The sequence below is a fragment of the Alligator mississippiensis genome, chromosome 9 (assembly GCF_030867095.1).
Source record: "Alligator mississippiensis isolate rAllMis1 chromosome 9, rAllMis1, whole genome shotgun sequence".
NCBI classification, from domain to species: Eukaryota; Metazoa; Chordata; order Crocodylia; family Alligatoridae; genus Alligator; species Alligator mississippiensis.
This window is the reverse complement of record NC_081832.1, coordinates 42,342,325-42,363,712: the sequence shown is the minus strand read 5'-3', so window position 1 is coordinate 42,363,712 and position 21,388 is coordinate 42,342,325. Positions and strand designations below refer to the sequence as shown.

Sequence of the window (21,388 nt, the reverse complement as noted above, 5' to 3'; positions counted from 1 at the left end):
GGAGCTGGTGCATACAGAGGGGCTGGCCAAAGCTGGCAGTGACCCTGATGGTGCATCCCCACATGCAGCTGGTGCCTCCCCCCTGCGTGCAGCTGCTGGACCTGCAGAGCCAGGAGAAACAGACAGTATAGAGCATGTTATCTCAAAAATGTTGAAAACTGTCTAAGGGACTGTGCCCTGCCCAGCTTCAGATCAGGGTAGTGCATGCACCGGAGCCCAGGGACAGTGCTAAGTCAGCTGGGCAAGCCTTGGCACAGGCTGCTGAGCCCTCCATCCCAGATCACTTCACTTCACAGAGGGAGGTGGGCTGCTGTGTGCTTGCAGCAGGCAACCTGTTCCAAGGCTCAGCTGGGGTGGTAGGGAGAGGGGCAGAGCTGGCCTGGCTCCATAGTGTGGAACTCCCCGCCATTCCCCACGACCTGCATGTGGCAATAAGTGGGGCTGGATTGCCAACTCCATCATGTGGGGCTCCCCCTGGAGGCAGGTAGCTGGGGTGGGGAACCCAGGAACTACTTATGAGACAACTATGAATTTCCCAGTTTAATCAGAGAAAATGCTGATTTTTGCTTTTAGCAGGGAAACCCAAGGATTTCTCCCTTTTGCAAAGAGCTCTGCAGGCTGACTGAGTTCTAACCTGCAAGAGCTGTTTGCAAAAGGGGTGGGAAAGCTCCAGCCCTGATGAGAGGTAGAGGGAGAGGAGGAAAGGGTGGGACCCGACCCAATCACTTACAGGAGGCTGCCTCAAGAGGATCAGTCTTTTTCATTCCTGGAGGTAAGTGGGGCTCGGGGGTTGTGGGGCAGGGCTGGGGGGGAAGCTGGCTGAGGGCTGAGGGAGCGAGGATGTGTTGGGGGAAGAGTTGGATGCTTTCCCCAACAGTTTTCCCTCCCTCAGCCTGGGCAGGCGGGTGGGCAGTCGGGGGAAGGGGGTGGGGAACAAAGCACGCCCCAGGGCGCGGTGGCGGAGGGGCGAGGGGCACTGCTAGCTGCCCACCTCATTTCATTCTGTGCTCGCTCCCAGGAGTAGGGCCAGGGGGGTGAGGGCAGCAGTGCCCCTCTGTGGGCCACATGCGTGCCACCCGGCCAGGGGGGAAGGGGAGCTTGCACATGGCAACTGCCACCACTACTGCACCGCTGCCACCGCACCTTGCACTGCTTGCCTGTGACTGGCAGTGGGAAAGCCACATGGGGCACAGAGCCTAGTGGTGTGTTAGCAGCTGCCACATGTGAGACCCAGCCCAGCTGAGCAGGCACGTGAGGTCTTCAGAGTGTCACTGCTGCCCTCACCCCTGCTCTGGGCAAGCGGCGCAGGACACAGTGGCAGTGCCCTGTGTGTGAGCAGAGGTGCAGTGTGGGGGCAGCTGCTGGTGGCAGTGTGGTGGTGGCCGGCAGGGGCAGTGTGGTGGTGGTGGCTGCTGCATGCACCCTCCCCTCCCTGCCGGCTGGGCAGTACTTGTGAAGCCTGCAGAGGGGCACTGCTGCCCGCAACACCCTCGCTCTGCTCCTGGGAGCAGGCACAGAGTGAGCCAAGGTGGGGGGTGTGGGGGCACTGTAGTGTGTCGCGTGGGGCTGGCAGTGCTCCTTGCCCCCCTGCTGCCATGCCCCAGGTTACGCTGTGTCCTCCCCACCCCGCCTGTTTGCCTGCCTGGGGCTGAGGGAGGAGAAGGTGTTAGGGAAAGCCCCACCAAGAGTACCTGCTGCCCCTCCATGTCCTCCCCCAACACATCCTCACTCCCTGAGCCCCTAGCCAACTTCCCCACCAGTGGCAGTGGTGTGGTGGTGGCCACCGCATGTGAACTTCCCCCCTCCCCAGCTGGGCAGCACGTGTGCGGCCCGCAGAGGGGCACCACTGCCTTTGCCCCCCCCTGGGAGCAGGCACAGAAATGCACTTCTCCTCCCCCATTCTCAATCTGTCCCCCCAACCCCTTCCTTTCCCCCGATCCCCCTCCACACACCTACCTGCTGGGGTGTGTGTATATGTCTGTGTGTGTTTGTCTGTGTGTCTGTCTGTGCCTGCGTGTGTGGGGCTGGGGTGCTGTTGTGGGGGTAGTAAGGGGCACAAGCAGGACTGGGGAGGCTGTGGGTGGTGAGTGAGGGGCACTAGCATGGCCGAGGGTGGGGGGGGCGGGGGCTGTGGGGGACCTTTAACTTTTATCTCAGATTTTTTATCAGAGAATTTGTGATTTCTTTTATCAGGGAAAAACAGGATTCCTGCTTATGAGCCTTGGGAAGCCTGACATGATGGATCCAGGCACACCCTGTGGCCCCACTGGCCCAGGCTCTGCAGTCCTGCTGCCTTGCCCTGGCCCCCTGCTGGCTCTGGCCCCAGGGCACCAGCATGGGCCCTGTGCTCCCACCCAGATGCTGCTTTGTTCCCACCCACTGCTGCCACCATCTCTCCCCCGCCTCTGTGGCCACTTCCCCACCACTGCACCTCCCCCCCTGCCAACGGCCACTACTGCCACTTTCCCCCCACCACACCTTCACCTCATGCCCGCCTTTCAGCCATGGCTGCTACTGCCACTTCCCCCCCACCTGCTTCCACCACCTACCATTTCCCTCCTCCTGCCCGCTTGCTGCCACTTCCCCCTCACCTGCTGCTGCTGCCACCACTTACCCCATGCCCGCCACCACCACTTCCTTTGCCCCTGCTCTTTCCCTACTCACCACTGCTGTTTCCTCCTGCTGGCCTGCTTGCTGCCACTCCCCCTGCACCTGTAACTGCCACTTCCTGGGCAGCCACCACCACTGCTGCCACTTCCCCCCCCCCTCCCACCCATCACCACCACTTCTTCTCTCCCCCTGGCCCGCTGCTGCTTCCTTACCTGCAGGGCCAGGATCAGGGCTGTCCTGCTGGTGAGGGTGGGAGCATAGTGTGTGCTGCCCCCACAGGAGTGAGCAGGGCTTGACCCTGCGCGAGCACAGCAGGGTCACCCTGGGGCCAGGCAGATACAATGAATTGGTAGGCACTCACCCGTGGGCCAGATGAAATCAACTGGTAGGCTGTATTTTGGGCCCCTGGACTAGCCATGGGCCATATTTTGTCTGCCCTTGGGCTAGCCCCAGGGTGGCCCCCAGGTGGTGGGGCTGACTGAGAACAAATTTGCTTCCAGTTGGTGTCTACATGTGCACTACTCCAAGGTAACTATAGTGTGGTTAATTTGCTACTTGCATTTTCAGGTAGCAAATTAACCGTGCGGTAGGCTAATTGACTGTGCAGCAAGAGTCTGCACATGTAAAGGGTGACCCTTTACCATGTGGTCAATTAGTCTGCTGTGTGGTAACGTGTCTTGTGTAGATGCACCCAGTGTGCCCTTGTTGCAAAGAAGGCTAACAGAATACTGGACTGCATTAGTAGGGTTGTTACCAGTAAATTAAGGGAAGTGATTCTTCCCCTCTATTCAACATTGGCAAGGCCACGTCTGGAGTTCTGTGTCTCCCCACACTGCAGAAAAGATGTGGACAAATTGGAAAGAGTCCAGCAGATGGCAATAAAAATGGTTAGGGGACTGGGACACATGACTTCTGAGGACAGGCTGAGGGAACTGGGCTTATTTAGTCTGGAGAAGAGAAGACTGATAGGGGATTTAATAACAGCCTTCAACTACCTGAAGGGTGGTTCCAAAAAGGATGGAGCTGGATTGTTCTCAGTGGTAGCAGATGACAAAACAAGGAGCAATGGTTTCAAGTTGCAACAAGGGAAGTTGAGGTTAGATATTAGAAAAACCTTTCTCACTAGAAGTGTAGTAAAAGACTGGAACAGGCTACCCAGAGAAGTTGTGGAATCTCTATCCATGGAGGTTTTTGAGACCTGGCTAGAAAAAGCCTTGGCTGGGATGATCTACTTGGGGGATGGTCCTGCTTTGAGCAGGCAGTTGGACTAGATCAATGGTTCTCAAACTTTTTTGTACCATGACCCATTTGTAAACTTCAATGACCAGTCCTGACCCAGTGCCCCTTACCCTGGACTTACTGTTGCTCGCTCCCAGACCCCAGCCCCCCAGTGTGTGGGGTAGGGGGTGGGTGTGTTGGGGGGGGGGGGGGAATGTGGGGCATGGGGAGCCCCAAGCAGCCTCTTGCAGACTGGAACTCTGACAACCTACAAAGGAAAAGCCATGGTTTCCCACATCTTTCTCCTTTAAAGAAGAATCCATTTTTTAAAGTTTGTTGATCCATTTTTAAGGTTTGTTCATGACCCTTTCATATATTCTTGTGACCCACTTTTCAGTTGTGACCCATGGGTTGAGAAACCCTGGACTAGTTGACCTTCTGAGGTCACTTCCAACCCTAATTTTCTATGATACTATGATTCTCCGATACTGCTAAAAAAGGCTAGCACTGGGGATACTGGAGAATTTCCCTCTCTCTTTCTCTTCCCACCACCCTTACACCTCCAGTGGTTTGTGCCCCTTATTTTAACAGGCACAATGCACCAGTAAAGGAATCTGCTGTTTTCTGGAACATTGGACAATGAAGTGAAACTGCCTCTTTGGGCAGGAAAGAGCAATGCTGTTTCTTGTTTTTTTTTTAATAAGGAACAGATTGGGGAACAGAAGTTCCTCTGCTTCTGGGTCAGATGGAAGGTCAGAAGAAAATGACCCTATCAGAGGTATAAGAGCCCAGGGCTGTGCCCTGGGTGAAAGCAGCACCAGGGGTGGTGACAGTGGCTAGGCTGGCTGCAGTGGTTGCATCAAATAGGCTAACAGTGATAGCAGCTGTTGTTCCAACACTCCCTCTGCTTGTTATACTGCTGAATCCTGTGTCAGGGGGTGGGAGGTGGAGGTGAGGTAATTAAACAGGTTTCAGATAGCTACTAGTTTTGGACCAAAGTTTGCTGAGATAGGCCAAAGCCTCAGGGTCCTATTAGATCCATCAAGTCAGATGTCTTCCTGAGCCAAACAATTCATGAAGCTAATGTGGTTAAAGCTGATCACTGGCTATAGCCCTGCCTATCATATCCATCTTTGACTCCCCAGACTGAATAACTAGGTAGCCAGTTACAGCTAGGTCAACCAGAAGAACTGAAGCAAGCCCCTGGCATTGTACTAAGATGATTTAGCTAATCTGCCATTATACCTTGGCATTTATGCCATCACCACTCATGAATTCCAAAGCAGTAGAGTTCTTGTAACATCATTTTCCACGTATGGCTGGCTAAGAGAATACAACCTGCTCTCCTTAATATGGACTTCACAGTAGCCATCCATCTCTCTTGGAGACAGCTGGCCTGTCCATCTCTCTTCCACTGCCTTCTGCATTTTGCTTTAGTTTTGGCTTCTCTCAAGGACCACATGAGGTTTTCCCTTGATTTATGCAGGTTCTTTATATGCAAATTTGCTCTTATGCAATGAGCATATTTAAACCCATAATTTGTTATACTTGAGGTAAATTTGCTCTTATGTGATCTACATAGACACCACCCAAGCAGGTAAGTCTGTGGGGGGAGGTGAAAGGGCTGTGGCCCCACTCACCCCAGCCCTGGCTGCAGCGTCCCTAGGAGTGGCGGACACAAGCTGCCTGTAGCTACTGGGCTGCACCATGCCCTGAAGCCCCCAGGGCTCTGCCTGTCCCCACTCACCCCAGCTCCTGCTGCAGCAGCAGCCCCTGGAGTAGCCAATGCCAGCTGCCTAGTAGGCCTGTGTGAGTTGGCAGTCCAGCTTCGAATCCAGCTGCTTCAGATGGCCGTGATCCGATCCGGAGCTTGGGACCAGGTTTCCACCTCGATCTGGCTGAAGTGGTTCTGAAGTTTCGGAGCTGCCTTGGAGATCTGGCCATGGGGTATAATGGGGAATCAATGAAATATCTATAACCTTGTTGTTTTTTGTCTGATTTAGACGAGACTTCCAGAGATGATAGTCTCTGATGAGAGAATAAAATCTGTCAAGTTTCAAGAAGATCAGTGCAGGGGTTTGGGGGAAACTGTATCCCAAATTCTTGAAAGCCAAACTCATGTCACAGCTGTGTATTACACCATAGGGAGGTCAAAACAGCAGGTCTGGTAGCTCTTACTGAGGCCACAAAGTCTGCCAAGTTTCAAGGAAATCAGTGCAGGGGTTTGGGGGGAACTGTACCTCAAGCTGTGGACAAGCAAAACTGCGATGGGTGACACTGTGTGTGTTCAGGCGCAGTGGGGTGACATCTGCAGGAATGGTAGCCCCTGCTAAGGCCATGACACCTGCCAGCTGTCGAGGAGATCGGTGCAGGGCGGTTCTGGGGCCCTGCACCCCTAGCTGCTAATGGGCAAAACTGGTGCCAAGACTGTCTCTGTCTTAGGGCAGTTGATTGTATTGATTCTTTCTTCTCCTTAGCTTGGTTTTGTAGGCGCTAATTGATGCTCCTTAGGTCGTTATGTAGTAGCTAGGACCTGTGGATTGAGTTGGTTCCTGAGTCCCTTGTCCCTGGTCCCTGAGTGAATCATGATTGATTGGTAACTGGTAACACAGTAGCTTAGCAGCCAGGCCTGCAGTAGTCTCTCCCCTCCCCACTCCAAAACAGGCACGGTCAGTCTCACAAGCACACATGGAACAAGCTTTGCTTGTCTGCAGCTTGACGGGAAGTTCCCCCCAAACCCCGGCACCAATCTTAAAACTTGGCAGGCTTTGCAGCCTCAGGTAGAGCTACCACCCCTGCAGTTTTGACCCCCCTGTGTTGTAACACACACGTGACAGGAGTTTTGCTTTCAAGAATTTGGGGTGCCGTTCCCCCCAAATCCCTGTACCGATATTCTTGAAGCTTGGCAGACTTCATCCTCTCTGTAGAGCCTACCACTCCTGAAAATTTTATCCAAATCGGACAAAAAACAGCAAAGTTATAGATATTTTATTGTTTCCCCATTATACCCTATGGCCAGATCTCGGAGGTGGCTCCGAGACGACTCTGAAGCGCTTCGGGAAGCCGAACGAGGCCAGCGCTTCCACACGGATGTGCTGCTTCGGACCCCAAAGCGCCCCAAGCTTCTCCGGATCCGAAGCTCTGTCCAAAGCCTCGCACAGCCCTACTGCCTATAGCTGCCGGGCTGCACTGTGCCCTGGTGCAGGCAGCTGGTGTTGTCTGCTCCCGCAGCTGCTCCAGTACCGTCTGGGGCCAGTGCCATGTGCCGCACCACCCGCTTGTCTGCACTCACCCCAGCCCATGCTGGAGCAGCCCTGGGAGCAGCCGACACCAGCTGCCTGCACTAGGACATGGCACAGCCCAGGAGCAGAGGTGAGAGTGGACAAGCTGAGCCCAGGCACTGGGGGACAGGTGGAACACCACTGCAGCCAGGGCTGAGGTGAGTGCTGTTCTGTTCTGCTTTGCTGCCTTGTGTAGCCCCGGGAGCAGCCCTGCTTCCCCTTCCCTAGTCCTAGCCTTACTTCCTCCCTCAGTGCCATAGGAACCTATCCCTAGTTGTTAAATTGTGAAGTGGGTTCTTTATGCAAATTCAATTTATGCGCTGTTCTCCAGGAACACATGTACTGCATAAATTGAGGGAAACCTGTATGGTGTAACCTCTACTTGGTTTTTACCATTCTTAAAATGGTAAAATGGTGGCACATAGAACTCAATTCTGCAAGGTACTGAGCAACTCTTGGAGATGCATATGGATCTTAAGCACCCACAGCATACTTTTAGCACAGGGATGGGCAATTCTTTTGGGCAGAGGGCCACTTACTGAGTTTTGGCAAGCCATTGAAGGCCTCATGACAAGTAGCCCAGGGCAGATAAATATTATTTTTCTAAATTTATTAATATTATCTAAATTTTTTAGGGGCCCCACAGGCCAGATAGAATGGCCTGGTGGGCTGCACCCAGCCTCCGGGCCCACATTTTGCCCATCCCTGATTTAGCACCTTGCAGGCTCTGTGGTAACAGATTTTCATGTGCTTAACACCCAAAGTCAAAGCCAGATTTTAAAAAGTGTTCAGCATCCAACATTCAGCCACCAGACCAAGAGCTCTTGAACATCCTCCAGATGCTGATCCTAAACAGGAGCTGAATTCTTTTGAAATATGGTATTCCCAGTCCCATCTCAGGCTTCTACAGAGATTCCTCCCTTGCTTCTGAGTGTGATTCCAGGTGTTAATAACAATCATCAGGGCTCCCTGAGCCATGCCTCTCAGCTTCTGCACCATTGTGGCAGCTGAGATCAGCTGATCCTTTTTGCTATTGGTAACTGGAAATGAGCTTTCCAAGAGGGGGCCTTCCTGTCTTTGAAACACATTCCCTTTGGCAGATTTGTCAGAGCTTGTGTTTGGGACCCTTTGGGTGCAGTAGAAGGCATATTTATTTGCTTTTTCACTTGATTGCATTTCATTTCTGCCTTTCATCCCTGACTAGAATGGGTTATTATAGACTGTGGCTCTTAGCACTAGTGCTTCTAGCATTGTCTGATGTGTGTGTGTTTAATATTGTGTATTGCACTGCATGGAGGCAAGCAGTCTGCCCTATGAAACTTAATAAATACAAATTCCTCATTGACACAGTCACCTCATCCCCCTAAAGGCACTTCTGTTTATTTTACCAATTTAATCCAGGGAGCCAAAGCTCCTGGAGGGCAGGCTGGATGATTAATTTACAAAGGCACCCAGTTCCTATAACATCTCCCTTAGCCAAACCTCCCCTCACAGAGGGGGAAATGGCCTGCTTGCTGTTTGACTATAAATGCAACCTGCAAATGAGTCACCAAATTAATAGCAATATTGTGGGTCTAACAAACATCCCATGCCCTTTCTCATTTCCATGTATGTGCCCCTCATGGCAGCATCTGCCTTTTGGATAAGGCTTAAGCTTTAAACTGCTGACATTTCTATGGAAAATAGAGTAACAGACAATCATTTTTTTGTGGGGAATTTTATACCCATTAGAGAAGCTGAGGAGGGCATTTGCCCCCTTCATCATATGAACTGTGTGCGCATGTTTCTCTGTGAGGTACTTCCAGTGACTTATTTTAAAAAAAATCTAAAAATGTGGTGTGCATGAAAGTGGAATAACAACAATGGCCAGGCAAGGCTTAGTGCCAGCAGGCAGCTGGAGAAACTTCCCCTACGTAGCTTTGCCAAGGCATCTCAATCCTAACCTGCAGCACCCCCTGCTATTTCCAAGCCTGGTCTCACACACAAGTCTGCCAATGCACATCATTGGTGACCTGCAACTCCCCTGCTAGTCTGGCCCTGGCCACCCACACAGCTTTGTCTGTGTACATCCATTCTGCCCTGTATTAACCCTGCCCTGTGTGGGACCACCACTGAGTTTTGTCAATGCCCTTCAGTCCTAAGCTGCAGCAACTCCCTGCTATCTAGCCCTAGGTCTCTTCCAAAAATAGACTCCAGTTGTGCAGTGTGTTTTTTTAACACAGACAAGCCACAGAGGAATAGGATGAGGGAAAGGCTGCATAACTAGTTTGAACTTTAACTTGACAGGTCAGAGCATTATGCAGGCCCCACCCACAACTGTGTTACACCTGTGCCTCTCCCTAGAATCCACTGTCCACCCTCCCACCCTCCACTCCTCCTTTTGGATTGTGATACTCCTGCACAGCTCTCTGCCCATATTTCCTCTTTGCTCACTGAATCTTGAAGCCTCCCATTCTTCACTGCACATCCAGACCTCTGGTGTTCCCATTGTGCCTTGGAGCCTCCCTCCTCCACTGAATCAGTGCCCTTTTTACCCCCTGGTTTATGCTCTGGAGATCTGCATCCCCTCAGCCAATATCCCCCACTATTCCTGCTACACCCCTGAACCTTCCACTGCCCCTGTCCCCTGAGATCCCAGATGCCTAGGGGGAATGGAGATAAGGTGATGACAGGGCTCAGAGGCATGAAAGGGTAGAGCAGGGGTGGGCAAAATGTGACTCGGGGCCGGATGCGGCCCACCAGGCCATTCTATCTGGCCTGCGAGGCCCCATAAAATTTAGAAAATTAATATATTTATCTGACCCTGGCTGCCTATCATGTGGCCCTCGAAGAATTGCCAAAACTCAGTAAGCCACTCTCCGCCCAAAATAATTGCCTGCCCCTGGGGTAGAGTCTGGAGGTAGGAATGAGGAACCAGCAAGCCAGACTGAAGGGAGTGGAAAGGCATCGAACAAAGAACAGAAAAGAGGAGGGTCTGGGAAGAGGGCGAGAACACCTTGGAATGGGGAAAGCAAACTACAGGGCCCAGATATTGGGAGCCAGGGCATGCCCTGGGGGAAGGTGTTGAAGTCACCAAGGCAATCAGAACAGCAACGGCATCCCTAGGTAGTGAGGGGAGGAGGGGCAGGCACGATGGGAATGGACAGGAGATTTAGCAGGGAAAGCACGAGGGGAAGGCGACTGGAGGAGCTGTCAGGGAACTGGAAAGCAGCTCCCAGGGAAACAGGAAGGAGGCGGACAGGCCCGGGAGGAGACGGATCGCTCCACGCCGGGCCTGGGAAGCCTGAACGAACAGGGAGCTCAAAGCAAAAATTCCGTGACCGTGTCAGTGCAGAAAATACGGGAGAGGAACGGGGGGAGGGGAAGAGAGAGAGAGAAGAAAGGGCAGTGAGTACTGAGGGGGAGGCAGCGCCGGGAAGGCAGGCAGGGAGATTGCTACTCAGCAGAGTGTGGCGAGGAGGTGCGTGGGGGAGGGGAGCCACCTGCTCGCGCAGGCAGGCGGGGCAGGGAGCGAGGAGCAGGTTGGGGACCGGATCGCCGGGACGAGGGAGCGGACCCAGGCGTGGGGACACACGTCTGAACGAGGGAGAGCCGGAAGGATTTGTTCCTGTGCTCTCCGCTTGCAGTGTCTCGCGTCGGGCGGTCCCCGCGTGAATGACGCCGGAGGCAGCGGGGAGCCGAGCACTTACCCCCGGGCAGGGGAGGGCACGAGTGTGGCTCGGGTTAGCTGTGCAGGTGCGGGGCCGGCGGGATCCGCTGCTCCAGTCCGCCACTACTCTCCGGATGCCTCCGGGAGAAAGATGCGGCGGCGGAGAGCACGCGGGGCGGGACCCGGTCGGGGTTCTGCATGTGTTGCGTGAGGGATGCTGGGTCCAGCAGATCAGCTGCTTAACTGATAAAAAGCTTTCCCGGCTTGACCTACTTGGGTCTCCAGTTGGCAAGGGGGGCGGCTGTTGCTTTGCCTTTCTGGGGCAGATCCGGGGCTTCGGTGGGGGAAGGGGTCCTTCAGTTTGGGAGCTGGCGGCACTGCCGGGAGCTGTGCATTAGCTCTGGGAGGGCGTCGTTAAGTCAGCGATGCCATGTAATTAATGAGGTGTGAGGGCCAATGATGGCTTGTGAATTAGCGGCCACTGTGGGGCAGGGTGCATGAGAAGGACCGGGGGGGGTTGTCCACTATCGAGCGGAGGAACCGTCTGGATCTGTCGTAGTGGCTGCGGCATCGGGGTGTGCAGCCCCACCGAGCACCGTGAACACAACCCCTTCCGCCACCGCGAGCCCCTGGCGACACTCATCCCACCGCGGCTCCACCACCCTCCCACAGCGTCCGTCCTCCCCATCGCAAAGTTCCCGGAGCCTCCACTACGTGAGGGCAGCTCCGCGCCCCTGCTCCACCGCGGCCCCGGACCACCGCCACCAAGCCCCTTCTCCGCGCCGCCTGGATAGCTGTGAGCTGGGAACTGGCCTGGTTTCACCAGAACAGTCCCTCGACGCCCTATTGCTCCGCCTCCAGCCCAAATTTACCCCGCCCAAGCCTGATCTGAGATCCCGACTTCTGCTCCTCCACGATCCCCCTCCAACCTACCCCAGCTGTGGCACCTCGGTACCTTTTCTCCGCCTATGCCCAAGACCCTAGAACTTTCCAGCCCTCTCCAAGAAGCTCACTGTTTTCTGGATGTATTGTATTGCTGCTGCTTGGCGATAAATTAGGGGGAGGGTTATGAGGGGGTCGAGGTTGGGGCTGTGGCTCTGGTAATCTGTCATCAGGCACGCAGTATGAACAGAAGACAAAGCTCCGGTGCCGAGCTGTATTTTGGAAAATACCCACAGCACAGATAAATCTCCTGTGAAATCTGCGCCTCCCCCAATCCCTTAAGTAGATTGTTAACAGATGATCCCCCTTTAATCAAGTCGTAGGGAAGGTCCGGCCACTAGGGGGCTTCTCTTGACTACACAATATCCCCTAATTAACGCCTGGAGAAGTCGCTGGCAATTCCCATCCTTCTAAAGTATGCACAGGATAAGCGAGGAGTTTTCTGCCCAGTAAAAGCCGGTAGAATTTAGAAAGGTTTCTGAAGAAAATGTTTAAGCTAGAGCCAGATAATTCAATAAAGAGATCTCAATTGGGTGCCTGGCGTGGCGGGGGGGACAGAACGCTTTTCCAGTGAAATGAATTCCATTGGGAGCTGCCATCTCCGAGGCTGGTGTTCGGGGCAGCGCAAGCCGGGCCGCTGCACCAGCCCTTCCAAATGCATTAGCACCCGTGAAACTGACTAGCAGCTGCCAATTTCACAGCTGCTGCTAGCACAGCTGTGTAACAAAGGGCCCGCCTGGGTCCCCCAAACGGCAAACCCTGGGAATGGCAGCCAGTTTTGCTGCTCCCACTTCAGAGCCATGGGGAAGCCAAGACAATCTGTGGAGAAATTATGTAGCCCCCCAGCTTCGCTCCCAGCCCCACAACCGCGTCCCTGCCGGTATTGCTCGGGTGGGAGTCGTGAGGAAGCCTGCGCACTGGATGTACAGGGAAGGGTTTCGAGGCAAAAAGTTTATCGGAGCTGGAGAGAACCTCTGTCTGTGCAGAAGCGTGCACCGTGGGGGCAGGGGAAGGCAAAATCCACGGAAGAGCCACCATCCTTCCTTCCCCTCCCCGCGGTTTGGTCTGGCAGTAAGGAGTTTGCTGGGTAGAGACACGCTGGGCATTGCGTGGGCCGGAAGTTAGGACGGGGTGTGTGTACGCGCGTGCGGGAGAGAGGGAGGAGAAGTGGGGGTCTCCATGTCCCAACCCTGATGGAATCAGCCTTTATCCGGCTGTCTGGGCTGTAATCCCCTTCTCTGGTAATTAAAAACCGCAGCATTACACGGAAACGGTGTCCAATAGAATGTAATCAGTTCTGCAGGAGCTTAACCATCTGTTAAAGGTTAAATCCATGCGCGGAGCCTGATGTCAGGATATTCATACGGAGGATTTGGCTCCCGGTGTGTTGGGGGCTCTTTAATCTGTTCTATTGATGGAGCGAACAGCTGTGGGAAAATCTTGCACCCCCCCCACCAGTTCATCCACTTTGGGTCACGGACCGTACCGTGGAGTAACTAACGGCTGCCCGGCCAGAGGGCAACGCCGAGCACCGATACTCGCCGGGGTCCATGCTGCTCCGCGCCGAGCCCCCGCAGCGCTGGGAGCGCACCTGACCTTTTACCGTATGGAAATGATTGCATCCTCCCGGGCATTGGAATTAGCACATCGCTCGCTCTTCCTTCCTGCCTTCCTCTCTGGCTCCCCCTCCCTCTCGCTGTTCTCCCCCCGCCCGCAGGCAGGCAAGGGTTAACCATTCCGGCAAACATCACGGCTCCGGCTCTCCACTCCTCTGTCCACCAATGCGGTGCTGAATGCGGGGAGGGTCCTCCCTCCGCGGCTCGCTCGGAGCCCCAAAGTATTGGCAAGTCGAAGTCTTAAACAAACACAAGTAGGGCAGCTGCAGCGGCAAAGTCGGCCGCGCTCCTGGAACGGGCTCCCACCCGCGCCCCGGGGGAGACCCGCACCCGTAGGCGCTGCCGGAGCCGGGGCTCGGCGCCATGGCCACCGGCGTCTGGGGCAGGGGCAGGGGCTGGTTCTGCAGCCGGCAGATGCTGTTGCTCCTGCTGAGCTGCCGCTTGGCCCCGGCCCCGGTCCCCGCGGCCGCCCAGCTGCGCTACTCGGTCCCGGAGGAACTGGAGCACGGCGCCTTCGTGGCCAACCTCGCCGAAGACCTGGGGCTAGACGTGGCCGAGCTGTCGGCGCGGCGATTCCGCATCGTGTCCCGGGCTGGCGCGAGGCAACACCTGGAGGTGAACCTGGAGAACGGGATCCTCTTCGTCAACGAGAAGATCGACCGTGAGGAGGTGTGCGAGGCCGGCGGGGCCTGCCTCCTGCACCTGCAGCTGGTGATCGAGGGTCCGCTGGAGCTGTACCGCGTCGAGGTGGAGGTGCTGGACATCAACGACAACGCGCCCGCCTTCCCCTGGCAGGAGTACGTGCTGGAGGTGACCGAGTCGGCGCTGCCCGGCGCCCGCTTCCCGCTGGAGAGCGCGCAGGACCCCGACATGGGCACCAACTCTCTGCGCACCTACCAGCTCAGCCCCAACAGCTTCTTCTCGCTCGAGGTGCAGTCGCGCAGCGACGGCAGCAAGTTCGCGGAGCTGGTGCTGGAGAGAGCCCTAGATCGCGAGCAGCAGCGGTCGCACCGGGTGCTGCTCACGGCCCTGGACGGCGGCGTCCCGGAGCGCACGGGCACGGCGCGGGTGGTGGTCACGGTGCTGGACTCCAATGACAACGTGCCCGCCTTCGACCAGGCCTCCTACGGCGTGAGCCTGCCCGAGAGCGCGCCTGCTGGCACCCTGGTCATCCAGCTCAACGCCACAGACCGGGACGAAGGCACGAACGGCGAGATCGAGTACTCGTTCAGCGGCCACGCGCCGCCTCGCGTGCGGGAGTTGTTCAGCGTGGAGCCGCGCAGCGGGCGGGTGCGCCTCAAGGCGCCGCTGGACTACGAGCGCGCCAGCCTGCACGAGCTGTACGTGCAGGCCAAGGACCGCGGCCCGGCGGCCGTGGCCGTGCACTGCCGCGTGCTCGTGCGCCTCCTGGACGTCAACGACAACGCGCCCGAGGTGAGCCTCACGTCGGTGTCGGCGCCCGTGCTGGAGGACGCGCCGCCGGGCACCGTGATCGCCGTCATCAGCGTCCTGGACCGCGACTCGGGCGCCAACGGGCTGGTGAGCTGCGAGCTGTCCCCCGACGTGCCCTTCCGGCTCCAGGCCTCCTTCCGCAATTACTACGCGCTGGTGACAACGGAGCCGCTGGACCGCGAGGCCGTGGCTGAGTACAACATCAGCATCACGGCGCGGGACGGCGGCTCGCCCGCGCTGCTCACCAGGAAGACGCTGACTGTCCAGGTGTCCGACGTCAACGACAACGCGCCGCGCTTCCTGCAGCCCTCCTACAACGTCTACGTGCTGGAAAACAACGCCCCGGGCGCCTCCATCTGCTCCGTCAGCGCCCGCGACCCCGACTGCCAGCACAACGCCTACCTGTCTTATTCCCTGGCCGAGGGCCGCATCCAGGGTATGCCCGTGGCCACCTACGTGTCCATCAACTCGGACAGTGGGCACATGTACGCGCTGCGCTCGCTTGACTACGAGCAGATCCGCAGCTTCCAGGTGCAGGTGCGGGCGCAGGACGCCGGCTTCCCGCCGCTCAGCGCCAACGTCACCGTCACCGTCTTCGTGCTGGATCAGAACGACAACGCGCCGGTCATCGTCTCGCCCCTGCCCCGCAACGGCTCCGTGGCCACCGAGCTGGTGCCGCGCTTCGCGGACCCGGGCTACCTGGTGGCCAGGGTGTCGGCGATGGACGCGGACGCGGGGCAGAACTCGCGCCTGTCCTACCAGCTGCTCCAGGCCACGGACCCGGGGCTCTTCAGCATGGCGCTGTACACTGGGGAGCTCCGCACCGCCCGCACCTTCCTGGACCGGGACGCCCCGCGCCAGCGCCTGCTCGTCCTGGTGCGGGACAACGGGCAGCCGCCGCTCTCGGCCTCCGTGTCGTTGCTGTTGTCTGTGGTAGAGCGAGTGCCCGAGACCCTGGGCGACCTCCGCGAGCTGAGCCTCGGCCCCGAGGCCGCGTCCCCCGCGCTCACCCTATACCTCATCGTGTCCCTGGGCTCTGTGTCCTGCACCTTCCTGGTGGCCACCCTCGTGCTCGCGGCCGTCAAGTGCCGCAAGGGCCGCCGATCCCTGCGGGGCTCCGGCTGCGCGCCGCCTTCCTGCCGCTGCTGCTGCCTGCGCCGCGCCCCGTCCGACGCTGCCGCGCGGGCCTCCGCCGGCTGCAAGGCGCCGGGCAGCTGCCGGGACGGCGGGGGCAGCGGCCCGCCCGGCTACTGCTACAAGGTCTGCCTCAGCCCCGAGTCCGCCAAGAGCGACTTCATGTTCCTCAAGCCCTGTAGCCCACGGCCCGCCCGCAACAACGAGCCGGGCCCCGAGCGCCTCCCGGCGCGGAAGCCGCGGGCGGCCAAGAACGCGCTTAATGCCGCCAGCCAGGTAAGGCCGGCCCGCGGTGCGGGGCAGGCCCGACCCCCTCCCAGGAAAGAGATGCTCAGGCTCTCGCAGCGGCCCAGCGGCGGGAGCGCCCGAGGCGCGCCCGGCTCCCACCAAGCCTGAAAGAGAGAAAAAGGCGCGTCTAAGGAGGCCAGGATCCCCCCTGGTCCAGGACGTGTCAGCCCCTCGCAGCGCCCCGCTCTCCGCAGCCCAGCAGAGCCGGCCGCGTAGGCGCAGCAGAGCTCAGGGCGGCCTCCCCTCGGAGCTCTCTGGCCTCTGGCTCTCACCTCTGCGCCGTACAGGCAGCGCTAGTTGCTTTGACGCTCCGGTGACCCGCGGGGCTTTTCATCTCCTTTGTCCAGCGCATGCATGCAGCTAAGGACGATTAAAAGGCAGCCACTGCCCGGTGCTAGGAGAAGGCTCGGCTCAGAGCTTTCCCCGGCCTGATGAGGGTTGTCTCTGATTCTTACATATAAATCACCATCGTGGCTGGGGAGGGAAGGGAGCAGGAGAGGGTTTGAGTCCTTTGAGCTATGACGGGCTCATGTGTCCTGCTGCGGTATCTGGCTCCGCGCTCCTACCCGGCAAAGCCTGACGTCTTGTTTGGTTCTTTCAGAGGCGCCTCTTTGTCTTTTTAACCGAGATGGTTGTTGTTGTTGTTGCCATTATCCCATTTCCTAAGGACACCACTTTCCTTCTGGCATCTATTAAAATGAATGCTGAGCTATTGTCAGGGAAGGCGAAAAGCACTTTGTAGAAGACAAATGCCTGACATTCCCGTGAACCGATCACTAGATGGTGCAAAAGTCGAGGCCGCCGCGCTCGGGGAGAAAAACGCGATTTCCAGAGATTCTGATGTCAACATTTGTTAGGTATTTAAATGAGGGACGTCTAATTTGGTAGATGAAATACTCTCCCAGTAACGCGATTAGGGGCGCGGCGGGCCGGCGGAGTCTAATCCACTTACAGATATTTTCCTTTTAACAAAATATCCTTTCAACATCAGCACAAGACATTCCGGAGACAGGTTTTCTTTTTACATTTTTCTTTGGATCATTGGACACGGTTGTCTAATATGTTAATGCGATTTTCCTCCAGTCAGTTCCAAACTCCCCCTAGTGACACGGTGTACACGGCTGATTTCCACACCTCTCCGCCTCGGCCGACATGAATGAGACACCAGGAGAAGTCCCTGCGTTGGGAAGGACATTTTAAAAAGGGGGCATTTAAAAGAAATCTCAAGGAGTAGAGCCAGATGTGCAGATAGGGACTTGGTTGGAAATTAAATCGAGGGCGGGAGGTATTCACGAGGAAGTGGGGGCTGTGGGGAAGATAGAGACTGGTCAGGCTTAGATTTCTGTTTGTACGTGCCTCAGTATCACTGTCTGTGAAAAGGGGACAGGCTCCATGTGAGCGGCACTGGGAGGCTGGGCGCACGGAACCTTGGAGCGTGGGGCGCTGCTTGTGTGCTCTGCAGAGGGCCAAGCTCTGGTTGTGGCAGTGAAACGCTTTGTGAGGGTTGCTGGTGTCGGCAGAGCCCCTCGTGGTGCAACGGGCCTCCTGCTGCCGGAATAACTGGCCTGCTGCCCGCCCCCCACTGCAGCGCACTTCCCCGCCTGCCGCGAGAGGGGGATCGGGCCCATTTTGTAACCAGCTGGGGAGGGGATCGGCGGGAGAGAGATCCTGAGCCAACATATCTACTTGTTCTCCTGCCTTCTGTCGCCCCGCCCGCGGCCACCTGACAGACCTGCCCTCGCAAAGGTCGCCAGCTCTAAGTTTTTACCCTGGAAACTGGCGAGGAGCAGCAGTGCCCTGCCCGGCTCCCGAAGCTGGCTCTGAGCCCCGTGGGCGCCCAGGCGGGCTGGCTCACTGCCAGCAGAGAGGAAGTAACGGGCTGTTTGATGGAAGCCGCCGCCAATAGAGCTTCCATTTCACAATCCAGCGACTGGCACCGAGATTAAAAAATCAGCCGGCCAAGGCCGAGGAGGAGCGTAACCGGGAAAGAAGAATGAATGCCCCCGCGAAGGGCCCGCGGCCCGCTTAGGGCGGTGTCTTTGTCTGTCCCCTTCGTCCCCTGTGGTTTGAAGGAGGCGGATTAGAAAACCAGGTGGATTTACTAAAACCAACATTTTATTCACAGGGAGAGACACTGCCGTGGGCTCCGGCATGGGGAGCTGGGCTCAATGGCTTTCTGGGAGCAGCCGGCTTGTTGCTTCTCCGTTGAAACCGGGAGAGAAGGCTGGTTCTTTGTCAGTGCTGCAGCCGCAGAAATCCTGCCAGCCGGCGGCGTCCCCGCTTTGCGGGGAGCACAGCAATTACATCCTGTAATCGGAAGCAGCAGCTCCAGCTGCGGGCTGACTGCCAGCTCCGGCTTCCGTGGGAGAGGGGACTACCTCTCCCCGGGGAGAAGGGACCGTTCCGGGCACCAGGGGGCAGCACTGTCCTGCTGGTGCCCACACGGGCTGCGCGTGTGATTTTGTGCTAGAGGCTGGGACACCGGATTGCTCACAGGTTCGCTGAAGTCCAGCACCCGGAGCCCGGGCGTCCCGCGCACTTCTGCTCCAGAGATCATTTTCCACTGCTTGCCAGAGCGTGGACCTATATCCATCTCTTCTGGTTTGTTATGTGGGACCTGAGTCCTCAGCGACTTCTCAGCCCCACAGAAAAGCAGACACGGGTTCATCCGCTCGCTCCAAATCAGTTTAGCTCATCCCTCGCACCAAGTGGATCTAACCTCATTTGTTCAAGTCCCTTCGCGTAAGCACTCAGCCGTCTTTAAGAAACACTGATGTAAAGCTGAAGTGAATATCTGAGCCGAAGGTGGCTTCCCCTCGAGAGGGGATGTGCGCACCCAACCCACGCGTGACGGGGGTGGGAATTTCACTGTCTAATGCTCATGTCGTTCCCGTGTTTTACAGATCAAACAACCCAATACAGACTGGCTGCCTCCAAAACCCCAGCTTGCGGCCCTGAAAAGGTACCGAGAGGACACGATGCAAAATGGGAAGAGGGCGGGGAGGGGGCTATTTCTGGTCGGACCTCCAGTGGCCTGGCCAGGCTCCGCAGGTGATTCTCTGCCCTATGTAGTTCGCAGAGTTTGGAAGACGTAGGCGGGATCCGAAGGGGAGTCCAGAAGGAGCCCGACAGACTGCGTACGCTGGTCAGCCCGGTCTCTGGTGAGTATTGAGGACCCCAGAGCATCGAGCTCCTCATAGAAAACCTCGCGGCTCCCCGGCTCGCTGGGGCCTGGATCAGGCTAGGGGGATGGCAGGAGCCTTGCATGCTTCATGGGCTCGGTAAATGCTTAATCCCGCATGAGAATCTGAGAGGATCCAAGCCTCAGCGCCTCCATGGGCAGCGGGAACAGCGATGTTAATACTCGGGTCCGTGGAGACTCCTCTTGCTAGGGAGAGGGGCCTTCAAACAGATCGGTCACCAAGGGCCACGTAGGCACCGGGCGCCACGGCTCGGTCGCTCCGGGCCCGGGGCGCCTCAGATAACCTTGCTTTCTCTAGATTTCCAGAAGGCCTCGGGGGCCGCCACCAGCGTCTGGGCCCCCAGATACGGCCCGCTTTACCCGCCCCTGGACTATCAGCACAACGTTTACATCCCAGGGACCCCGACTATGGTGGGCAACAAGGAGGGGCCCCTTTTTTTGGACCAGGAGGACAAGAGCAGCTTCTCCACTTTTGGGAAGAGAAAGAAAATGAGCACGTATTGCGAAATACACGACAACGTGATGATCAACAATGACCTCAAGTGATGGATGTGAGGGCGGCCGCGGGCCGGGGCCAGCTCTGTCCATGGTGCTGGCGAACCTGCCACTGGCTCTCCCGCTTTGTAAAACCTGCAGCATTACTACGAAGCAAGGCGCAGCGTGTCCTGCCTTACGAACTGCGCAGTGATGCTAAGACATTGCCCGCAGAGAAGGTGCCTGCTATTGTAATTAGACAAATCCCGTCTCTGGACCGCAACTAGACAGAGAAGGCGGGCAGGGATTTGTAGCGCCTGGACAGCGAAAAGGCTGAAAACGACCGCCCCCCCGCTCCTCCTCCGGGGTGGGGCTGTTAGGCTTCGTCCCCTCTCTTTCTGCCGGGAGGTAGCTGGTCTGTGTATTAGTGGGTTCGTGGCAGTTTAGTGTGTCAAATTAAATGGACGATTTGCCTTGTGTTATACAGAACACCTCAGCAGGGGGACTTTTGGGGCTGTAAGTGGAGCAGCCTCCCCGGCATATCTTGCGCACTTCGAGAAGCCTTTAGCAAGCTCCATTTTGTGAACGCGCTATTTCCTTTGCTCATTAGGCTCTGTGAATGTATCCAGCGCCCATGTATATTTCTGACTGTTTAACGCACTGAAATAGGTGCTACACGCAATGCTAATTAACATCACGAGGACGGCGAGGTTCCCGGGGTAGAGGAAAAGGAGCCTAGAGCCCGGTGGCCAGCGCCCTTTTTGTGGGGGCAGGGGAGAAGCCTGAATAAACCTTCTTGGACCTGCCTCTCCACGATGTTTCTGGGGCTGAACGAAGCGCAGGGCGCTCCAGCCTCAGCCCATTGCTTCTGGCTTCATCTGCTAAAGTGAAGAGGTGCCGAATATTGCAAGGTGCAGGGTTTACGTTCACGCTCAGAGGAGCAGGGGCACGCTCCTTGGGTGTGGGAGGCTTTTATTTTTTAAAAATAAAATATATCTGAACGTGTCCCAGGTCTGACACGAGTTCTTAAAGACAGCTCCAGGGCTAGTGCAGACTCCCTCCCCGCACATAAGAGGAGCACCCCCTGGCGTCTTGCTTCCCTCCCTGAGCTTTGGGACTGTGCCCTTGATGGGTATGGAGACTGGGTAGCCAAGGAAGCGATTAGCAAATCGGGTCAAGGTGCACAGCCTGGGGCTACAGACTCCTTACTGAGAGTCCCCTGTAAGATTTGAAAATCATAACCGGGGGGGGGGGGGGGAGTCTCTGATTTTATTAGGACATGTGTTGGGCAGCTCTCTTTTTCTTCAGACCCCCCCCCCCCCCCCAAGAGTCAAAGTGTAATTTTAACCTTGCTGGTAACTTACATGAATGGCCAGGGAACCGGTGAACCTCTCTGAGGGAGTTGGCATGGTCTAAGCCCAGGACTCCTGCATGGCTGGCACTGGCCTTCTACAAAGCACCTGCTGGTGGGCACAAGCTCTGCTCCCCTTTCCACCCGTAGGAGTCTCACTGGGGGATGGTT

General features: G+C 56.9%; 1 protein-coding gene across 1 annotated transcript; it reads left to right on the top strand.

Annotated features, from left to right (window-relative positions):
- The first annotated feature begins 11,133 nt into the window (after positions 1 to 11,133).
- Positions 11,134 to 21,079, top strand: LOC102575473 (protocadherin-10). Its single transcript, XM_006273417.4, has 4 exons — positions 11,134 to 16,178; positions 19,094 to 19,152; positions 19,263 to 19,351; positions 19,691 to 21,079. The coding sequence occupies exons 1-4, from the start codon at positions 13,680 to 13,682 to the stop codon at positions 19,936 to 19,938; spliced, it is 2,895 nt and encodes a 964-aa protein (XP_006273479.2). The 5' UTR covers positions 11,134 to 13,679; the 3' UTR covers positions 19,939 to 21,079.
- Positions 21,080 to 21,388: the final 309 nt, after the last annotated feature.